Here is a 9,596-nt window from a genome sequence, read left to right as displayed (position 1 = left end):
ATATTATATAAAATATTATATCAATGTGTGCATGTGCAAAGTAAAACTTATTAATAATTAATATATTTTTTTAAAACAAAATAATTAAATATATAAAATTATAAATATTAAATATGATTGGATGGATATTGGATCGGTTCGGTTATCTATTGGATCGGATGTCTCATCCAACATTCAATCCGATCCAATTAGATTTTTAAAATTTGCATCCCATTCGATCCAATTATAATTGGATATCTGATTCTATTAGATCCATCCGTTGGTATTGAATTGAATGAATTTTTGCACACTCAATAATCTTTTGTTGTAAGGGTATCATTTAAGAATGGTTTTCACATTGAGAAATGGAAGCTATGGCTTGTCCCAGGCTCCCAGCCACAGCTACCATATTTTACGAGATTTGACAATGAGTTTTTGACAATCTCTCTTTTAACAAAAATGGTGAGACTAACATTTGGGAGAATCATGGCAATACCTTCTTGTTCTCCAATTCAACCTCATCACTTCGTCTCCATCTCTCGACCTCACTTTCCTTCTAAACTCCATTTTCCCATCATCTTCGCCAGAGCCTTGTCTGTTTCTGCCTCTGCCGCACAGCCTCAAACCGCAAATTGTTTCAAGAGTTTTGATGGTGATATTCAACCATACCTGCGCTGCACCATGCCTCATAAACACCTCAAAGTCGCCGTTCTGCTCAGCGGTGGTGTCGATAGCAGCGTTGCTCTTCGCCTCCTCCACGCCGCCGGACATTCCTGTACCGCCTTCTACCTTAAAATTTGGTTCCAGGTACGTTACTTTTGCCATTTTACCATGATAAATCTCTCTCTCTCTCTCTCTCTCTCTTGGGTATAAATATACTTGGGCTTGTTTTAATCTAAAAATGTAAATAATTTATCTGGGGCAACAGAATTTCGGGAAATTTCATTAGATTATGTAAATAAACCATGTTTATTGATGAGTTGTTCTGAGCTTGAATAGCCTAATGGGTGGTCTTTTGTAGGAAGATTTTGACAACTTTTGGTCGGAATGCCCATGGGAAGAGGATTTGAAGTATGCAAAAGCTGTTTGTAATCGGGTTTGTTTCTTTAATCTGTAACTTTATGTATGAATCATTGGGACCTTGGTTTTGTTGCTTTTTTACTTACGAGCCATGCAGAACATATAAATTATTATGGAAACTGGCATTTTCTTTTTCAGATTGAAGTGCCACTAGAAGTTGTGCATCTGACTGATGAATATTGGAAGAATGTGGTACGACCAACTCACCAATCTTTTTATACTTAAGTTTTATAGCTTCTTCATCCTCTCTATCTGCATACAATATATTTATGTATGTTTATATATGAATATAATACATAATAAACATATATATATATATAGATATTATAGAATCATATGATCTTATCCATGCATGTAATGTCTCTCCTTCTTGTCTTTTGAAAGAACAATATTTTGTTTCAACACTTCATCCTTTATGGACTTCTTCCTACATAAAATATTACTGTATAACACGAAGGTTGGTGTTCCATTTTGGGTATTAGTTCATAATAATCTTAACTTAAACTATAAAAGTTTCCTTGCCTTGAAAATTAATTACAAATTTTGTCATTTTTATGCTCTAGGTCTCCTACATTATTGACGAGTATCGTTGTGGCCGTACCCCTAATCCAGATGTTCTATGCAATACAAGAATAAAGTTTGGTACGCGTTAAATAGAGGTTTAAGATGTTATATTGTTTATGACTCAAAACATTGTTTGAACCTAAGTTATTCTCAGGTGCATTCATGGATGCCATCAAAAGTATGGACTTTGATTATGTTGCTTCTGGACATTATGCGAATGTTGTCCACTCATGTACAAATCAAGTGGATGATGATTCTATTTTAGAGCTATCACAGGATATGGTACTTATGAATAACATAATTGCTGAATTCTAACTTCTGTGTATCTGTTCCTTGCTTATGGCAGTCACCTTTTGTTATGCTAGATGCATTTATGGAATCTCTTCTTGCTCATGGTTAAAGAAGGAATCTGTTTCAATTTTCAGAATTTACATTTTGTGATGATAATTTTGACATATTTCTAGTTATTTTGATTTGTTTTAGGTACACACCACATTTTCTTAAAAAAAAAGATCACTAACTCTTGATGTCCTTAACTTCTAAACTTTAGGTGAAAGATCAGACATACTTCCTTTCACATCTTTCTCAGGTGCAGCTTAAGCGACTAATTTTCCCACTTGGTTGTATCTCAAAGGTTAGGAGCTAGTTTTATATGTATGGCATTGCTATCAAATTCAAATTAGCAACATCTCTTGATTTTCTTGCATTTTAATAAAAGGGTATCATTAGCTGTATATGCAAGAAAAAATATAATGTTCAATTGAGATTCAACTTTCAAGAAAGTACACTTGCTCTGTGCCAACTTCTGTGCTTTTAATTTTCATTGTGGGAGTCCTGCATTGATCTTTAACTTCCTTTTCTGTTTCCTCCATGTAAATTTCATTTACAGGAAGAAGTTCGGAAGCTTGCCACACAATTTGATCTGCCTAATAAAGACAGAAAAGATTCACAAGGAATATGCTTTCTTGGAAAGGTATGGTGTGCAATTCTGGTTTAGATGATGGCAAAGACTGGAAATTATATTTTAGAATGATATTTTACTCACTTGGTCTCTCTCGTGTGCCAAGCTAAATTTTTTGGGTGAACATCAATCAGGGTGTTTACGGATTGGTTTGGTCCGGATTTTCATCCAAACCAGACCAATTAAATGATCAAACCAAACCAAACCAATCCACTAAAAAACGAATTGGTTTGGTTCAAAACCATAGTTTGTATTTCGTAGTTGATCTAAAACTTTTTTACAATAATTGTTCATTTTTTTGGTAATTTTTTTTACTTTTAATAAGTTTGTAATACATAAATAACAATAAAAAATTATTATCATAACAATATTAATTCAATATCAATAGCCTACCTAAATTTGTTCCCAAATATCAACATTTCATCCAAAAAAAAATATAAATTAAGTATATACAAAATAATTATACTACTACCGAGATTTCTAAAACTGTGACTGAACCAGAGATTTCAAATGGTCCGAATTGATCGAGTCATTCACACCGGATTCGTTTGGTTTGGTCTGGATTGGTTGGGGTTTGGAACCACAAATTGCGTATTATATAAACATCCCTACATCAATGGGGGTTGATGCAATGTTAACTTTTTCTCTCTTTTCTATTTTTTTAGATAAAGTTTAGTGAATTTGTCGCCAGACACATAGGGGAGGAGGAAGGTGTCATATTAGAAGCTGAAACAGGTGATTTTCTTGGAAAGCATCGGGGTTTCTGGTTTTATACAATTGGTCAACGTCAAGGTTTACGCCTACCAGGTGGACCCTGGTATGTTTCTTAGTTTCAATAATCGGATCACTCTTTAGTTTATCCAATGTAGCGGTAGCCATTGTTTTGTAGCGAGATACTGATAGATTTATAAATTTCAATGAAACAGTCACAATTAGGGAAATATGGAAGGAATAATCTGTGGTATTGATTTAACCAATAATTCGAGAGCTTGGTTCTCTCCCAAAGGATTATAATCCACTATTTTCTCCACACCCTAAAAAGACTCTACTATTCTATTTATTCTTACAGTAGACCTTACCATACTAGCTGCACCCTAGGTACACAAACACTCAGCCCATATAACTAACTCTGCTGCAACATTCCCCTCACCTGAATCTCTGTTGCTGACTTGGCCCTTTTCTCTGCTCCTCCTTGTGCACACATACGTGAGGGGTGGCTTATGAGATACCTCTGTAGACTATGAGATTTTGTCATGCGAGTTGAAGAGGCCATATATATATATATATATATATATATATATATATACATAGGCAGGCTATTAATATACACATTATGTATTATATTTGATTACATAAAAATCACATGTTTTATTTGAATTTAAAATTTAAAAAATTTAGAATTTTTATTCTTTCTGCCAAATTATCCATCTTTTTTCCTTGTGCAGGTATGTTGTTGAGAAGGATGTTAAAAACAACGTAGTTTTTGCATCAAGAAACTACTTTTCATTTGATAAAAGAAGGCGCATTTTTCGAGTTGGCTCCTTAAGATGGCTGAGCAGGCTTGGCACAGATCAAACCTGTCGTCTGCAGTGCAAGGTAGAGAAACCAATTTCTGGTGCATCTCATTGTCCTTTATTCAACTAGTTTCAACATGGCAAGATTTAATTGAAGACTAATCTCTCTCATACACATACAATGCAAGTGATAAAAATATACTTGTTTGTACAAATGTTTCAGGTCAGGCATGGCCCTGGATTTTACAATTGTAGCTTGACCATGGAATCAGGTGAAGGTTGTGATGAAGATGTTGCAGTTGTACAATTATCTGAAGATGATCAAGGCTTGGCAGCTGGACAGTTTGCTGCCTTCTACCAAGGAAAGACCTGCTTGGGTTCCGGTGTAATTTTGGAGTCTTGGGATGACAAGGGATTTCCTGTATGTGCCAAAGCTCTCGAAATTGCAAGAATAGAAGATAAGTCTCTTCTCGGAAAACCCGTAAAGATAAAAGTCAAACCTCCCTTGGAGCTTGATCAGGAAGTTGGTAGTACAGAGCTTAACAAGGAACATAAAAGTTCTCAAATCGCTGCAGCCAAACGTGGCAGGCTGGCATTATTCCCGCCTATCAAGTGGCTGCAACAATTTAGAGATAACTGGTTTAGGATATTCTAATTTGTGCCAAGGAGAGCATAAGTATAAAATAGATTTATATAGCTAGGACAACCCTAGGAATGATATTTAGTAATGTACTTTTGTTCTTCAAAGAGGTCCTCAATTGATGTATAATTAAGTCATTTTGTAAGTGTACTATTACTTCATTTAGTTATTGCTTAAAAAATTTCTCACATCATTTTGTTATCAATACAATACGTTGAGTTTGAATTGTAATCACTTCATGTTTAATTATTTTCTTAAAGTTTCAATCTTTTTTAACTGGAAGATGACTTATCTCCCCCAAGATTATTCAAATGCATGCAAAACAAACAGTATACCTTATTTCGTTCACTTTACATAAAAATTGTGTAGGTTGAAAAACAGCTCTTAAAAGGTATACCTTATTTCATTCACACTTTACGTAAACAAAACATATCCCCTTGAATCTCTAATTGAATTGTCTAGAGAATTAACATCTTTAAATTTGATTTTCCACTAATGTAATATATACTTCCATCATAAATTGGAGACCAGCTTGATCGTAACCAAACAGAACCCATACATTGAATCAAGTCCATCCACCCTCATCTTTCTTTAGTCAATTCCCGAAAACTTGTCAAGCTTATCATACTCTTCCATCTCAATCCACTTATTCCAGCCACTTTCCATCTCCGCAGCTTCTTTGCTCACCAATACACAGATTCTACAATGGTTTTGTATGTTCGAAAAAAGGCTGAAATAGTTTTCTCCTTCAACGCTTCACGTACGATTACGGTAGTGTTTTGTGTCGGCAGTATAGTAGTCAGTTTACAGATTGCTATAAGTGGGTTTGAAATAGGTAAAGGCCAAGGAACTTATCGAGTTACTAAAACCCCATTTTCTGTTTATTTAAAATTTCCTTCTCCTATATGGCTGTAGCCAAGTATCTTCACAACCCCGGCAGTAACCATTTCATTTCTCAGTCGCTCAACATCATCCCATCTTTCGGCTTCAGCATAAATGTTCGATAGCAAAACATAATCTGCATCCTTAAGAAGCTCCAACTCGGCAAGCTGCTGGAAGCATTTCTCAGCCATGTCCATGTTTCTGTGTACAGTACAAGCACCAAGCAAAGTTCTCCATATTACCGAGCTTGTTTCGCCAGATCTGGTTTTGATCATTTCATAAGCTTCATACAGAAATCCCCATCGGCTTAAAAGATCAATCATACAACCGTAATGCTTGATATCAGGCTTGATATTATACTGTTGGATCATACGGTCAAAATACTGGCGTCCTTCTTCCACCAAACCCTTGTGCCGGCAAGCAATCAAAACACCGATGAATGTAACTCGATTAGGCCTAACTTCATCAAGTCTATTTTCCATTTCAGCAAAGAGTTCCAAAGCTTCCTCAGAACCACCATGTACAGCTAAACCAACAATCATAGCATTCCAGCAACTTACAGGTTTCATTTTTAGCTCATCGAATACTTCCCGAGCTGAATTCAACTTCCCGCATTTAGCGTACATATCAACCAGAGCATTACCAAGGTATCCTTCAACCTTGTAGCACTTTTTTACCAATGATACATGAATTTCTGTACCGATATCCAATGCCCCTGTTTTGGCACAAGCACCCAAAATTGATATAAGTGTTACTTCTGTAGCTTCCACTTTAGAATCTTGCATTTCACGGAAGAGATTTAACGCCCCATCGTAGTTTTTGGCCTGAACATAAGCAGCTATGATGGAGTTCCAAGAAACAGCATCCCTTTCAGGCATCTCTTGAAACAACTCCTTTGCAGCCTCAATCTTCCCCAACCTAACAGTCCTTGATAACAAAGTGTTCCAAGAAACAACATTCTTTTGAGGCATTAAAGCAAACAGGTGATCCGCCGATTCGAAATCATCGAGTTGATCATAAGCCGATATCATGATGTTCCAAGAAGCAACACTTCTGTCAGACATTTCATCAAACACCTGCCGTGCAACACCAACACGACCACATTGCGAGTAAGCAAAAACCAACGAATTCAAAATATTTAAATAGCGATCAAACCCCAATTTCAAAATCCGACAGTGAATTTCAGCTCCCTTAGCTAACTCAAACCTACAATCTTCTTGAAACCGTTTCATTGCTCTCGCGCAAGCCCTGAGAGCAAAATTGAAGGTGAAATTGTCCGACCCAAGATTTAACTCTTGCATACGATTATAAATGCATAAAGCTCTTATTGGGAAAACACTTCTGGAGTAAGCTCTAATCATAGTATTACACAGCAACGTATCATCCATAGTCGTTTCTTCGAAAAGGGATTGAGCATGAGAGACACAGCCCCATGACGACACGGAAGTCAGGGAGATGAGCTTGGCAACCAATGGAGGGTAATTCACTAGACCTGCTTTGGCGATGAAAGCTTGCACCTGTTCAACATCTTTCATGGAAGAAATTCGGTGAAGAAGTAGAACAAGCTTGATTTCTAAGGCTCTATGCTTCTCCATTCTGATCAGAAAGATGAGAGCTTCGTCACCTTTTTCTTCTTCTTAAAACCCATCTTCGCATTATCTTCACCAGAGAGCCCTTTGGTTCCGTGTGCATATCTTTTTCTTCTTCTTTAGGCTTCTACAATGGGATACTATAATCCTATATGTGGCAGTTATAGTTTCACACTAAAGAGATAGTGGCACAACTACACTAAATTTTTTTTTCTAAATTTTTAATATTGAAATAATGTGTTTATAATTAAATTTTTATATTTATAAATATTATGATGTTATATTTATATTTTTTTTTAATATTATATTTATATAAATTTAAATTTTTATATTTATATAAATATTATGATGTTATATTTATATTTTTTTTAATATTATATTTATATAAATTGATTTAGAAACGGTGGTAGAGGAAAACCCTTGGACGTTTAATAGAGTTCAGTATGTTTTTCAGAAGTTAAGAAGGGGAGATGATTCGAAAAGGGTAGTGTTAAACAATCTCGGCATCTGGGTGCAAATCCACGGCCTCCAATCGGGGTTTAAATTTGCGAGTGTTGTGGAGAAGTTGGGTAATTTTATTGGTACGTATGTTAAGGCTCACTCTAAGAATTTTCAGAATGTGTGGATAGATTATATACGTGTTCGGGTTACGTTGGACATCACTGCTCCTTTGAAAAAGACGTAGGAAGCTCCGGCGGACTGCAATGGAGGACGGTTTCTTGGCAGAATTCAAATATGAATATATCCCCACGTTTTGTTTTATCTGTGGTATCATAGGCCACTTTGAGAAATTTTGTCATAAGCTTTTTGATACACCAGTCGAGATGATCATAAAGCCTTATGGTGCTTGGATGAGGGCTCAGCCACGACGGAGGAACAACTTGGTGGGCTCTCAGTGGTTGTGTGATGGGAATGAGACATACGAGATGTTTGCCGGCCGGTTCAAGGGTGGCGCGGTGACTGCTCCGGTGATGTTACAACAGCAGTCGAGAAGTGAGCAGGTTGTTGGAGGATTTTGTGGTAATTCGGTCCTGAATACGGGGGGAAATATTTTCAATTTAATTCTCCTAAGGTCATGGAGAAAAATATGGGATATCATGTTGGTGTTGACCATAGTGGGAATGAGATAAATGCTAATGACACTGATATTGATGATCCGAATGATGACGTCATATTGTTGGATTCTAAAATAGGCGCACAAGGGATGGTGTGCAATCAGGTCAACGAGTTATGGGCCAACAGTCTATTGGGTCGTGTATTGATCCAGTCGAGAAGGATAATAGTAGTATGGATGTGACTGTGGCTGAAGTTAATCAAGAATCGGGCTCCATGAACGGGCCTTTGGTGGGTGCTGGGATCCAGGCCCACCGCCCATTATGAGTATCATTAGCTGGAATTGTCGTGGGCTTGAGAACCCATGGGTTTATCAATTCCTGGTGGATCTTATTATCCAAAAGAAACCCAATCTTCTGTTTTTGTGTGAAACTCTCTGTCGTAAGGACAAGTTGGAAAGATTACGGGTTGCGATGGGGTTTGATGGTTTGTATTCTGTTGATGCGAGAGGACATCTTGGTGGGGTGGCCATGCTTTGGCCTTATAATGAAGATGTGCAGCTGCTTAGCTATTCTTTTCATCACATTGATGTTCAGATCTCAGACGTAGCTTCTTCTCCTTGGCGTTTAGCGGGTCTTTATGGAGAACCTAATAGAGTTGTTCAGTATAAAACATGGGATTTAATGAGATCGTTAAAGTCAGAATCTTCTCTTCCTTAGTGTATCATTGGAGATTTAAACAATACTACTAGCCATGCAGATAAAAGAGGAGGAAATATATATCCACAGATGTTGGTGGTGTTGGGTTTTGTGCCCTAAATAAAACTAATTTCAATATAATCAGATTTACTAATTAATAAAGATCAGAAATAACATTTTATGTTGCATGGTTCACATGATTTATTTCATGATTATAAATTCTATTAAGTCCAGAACATATGTATTTGTTAATGATTATAGTGTTGTCAGCACAGTGGAATATAATCTTGATTATATGTTCAAAAGTTTCATTCCCTGATTTGTCAGTTCACTGAATTTAGACTGACATGATAATCAGCGATAGGTATGCTTACACCTTGGATAAGTGTTATGTCCTTTCCAAGGCATTGGCAAAGTTTACCAGTATCGGATGTATGGAGTATATATTGGAAGGGACCGATATTGAACTTTGATTAGATATGTTAAATTTATTGTAATATCTATTCAATTCAATATCACCTAGTTGATCCTAGATCAAATGATCTTAATCCTGATATGATTAGGTTCGATCTCAAGAGTATTATACATGTTCTTTGATTTGTTAGTTAAGCCTACTTTTGGGTCAGGGTGATACGT

At 36.3% G+C, this 9,596-nt stretch overlaps 2 protein-coding genes across 2 annotated transcripts; one reads left to right on the top strand and one right to left on the bottom strand.

Moving 5' to 3' along the window:
• The first annotated feature begins 283 nt into the window (after nucleotides 1-283).
• LOC133034973 (uncharacterized) lies at nucleotides 284-4,969 on the top strand. Its single transcript, XM_061110569.1, has 10 exons — nucleotides 284-786; nucleotides 1,001-1,075; nucleotides 1,198-1,251; nucleotides 1,623-1,701; nucleotides 1,778-1,905; nucleotides 2,174-2,257; nucleotides 2,513-2,596; nucleotides 3,250-3,401; nucleotides 4,030-4,180; nucleotides 4,322-4,969. Exons 1-10 carry the CDS (start codon nucleotides 439-441, stop codon nucleotides 4,751-4,753), a joined length of 1,587 nt encoding a protein of 528 aa, XP_060966552.1. The 5' UTR covers nucleotides 284-438; the 3' UTR covers nucleotides 4,754-4,969.
• On the bottom strand, nucleotides 4,958-7,452 carry LOC115710589 (pentatricopeptide repeat-containing protein At5g15300). The gene has a single exon (XM_030638949.2). It carries the CDS (start codon nucleotides 7,213-7,215, stop codon nucleotides 5,620-5,622), a length of 1,596 nt encoding a protein of 531 aa, XP_030494809.2. The 5' UTR covers nucleotides 7,216-7,452; the 3' UTR covers nucleotides 4,958-5,619.
• Between the last annotated feature and the right edge of the window lie 2,144 nt (nucleotides 7,453-9,596).

This window comes from Cannabis sativa, chromosome 2 (genome assembly GCF_029168945.1).
Source record: "Cannabis sativa cultivar Pink pepper isolate KNU-18-1 chromosome 2, ASM2916894v1, whole genome shotgun sequence".
Taxonomy (NCBI): domain Eukaryota; kingdom Viridiplantae; phylum Streptophyta; class Magnoliopsida; order Rosales; family Cannabaceae; genus Cannabis; species Cannabis sativa.
This window is presented reverse-complemented; position numbering and strand designations above follow the sequence as displayed.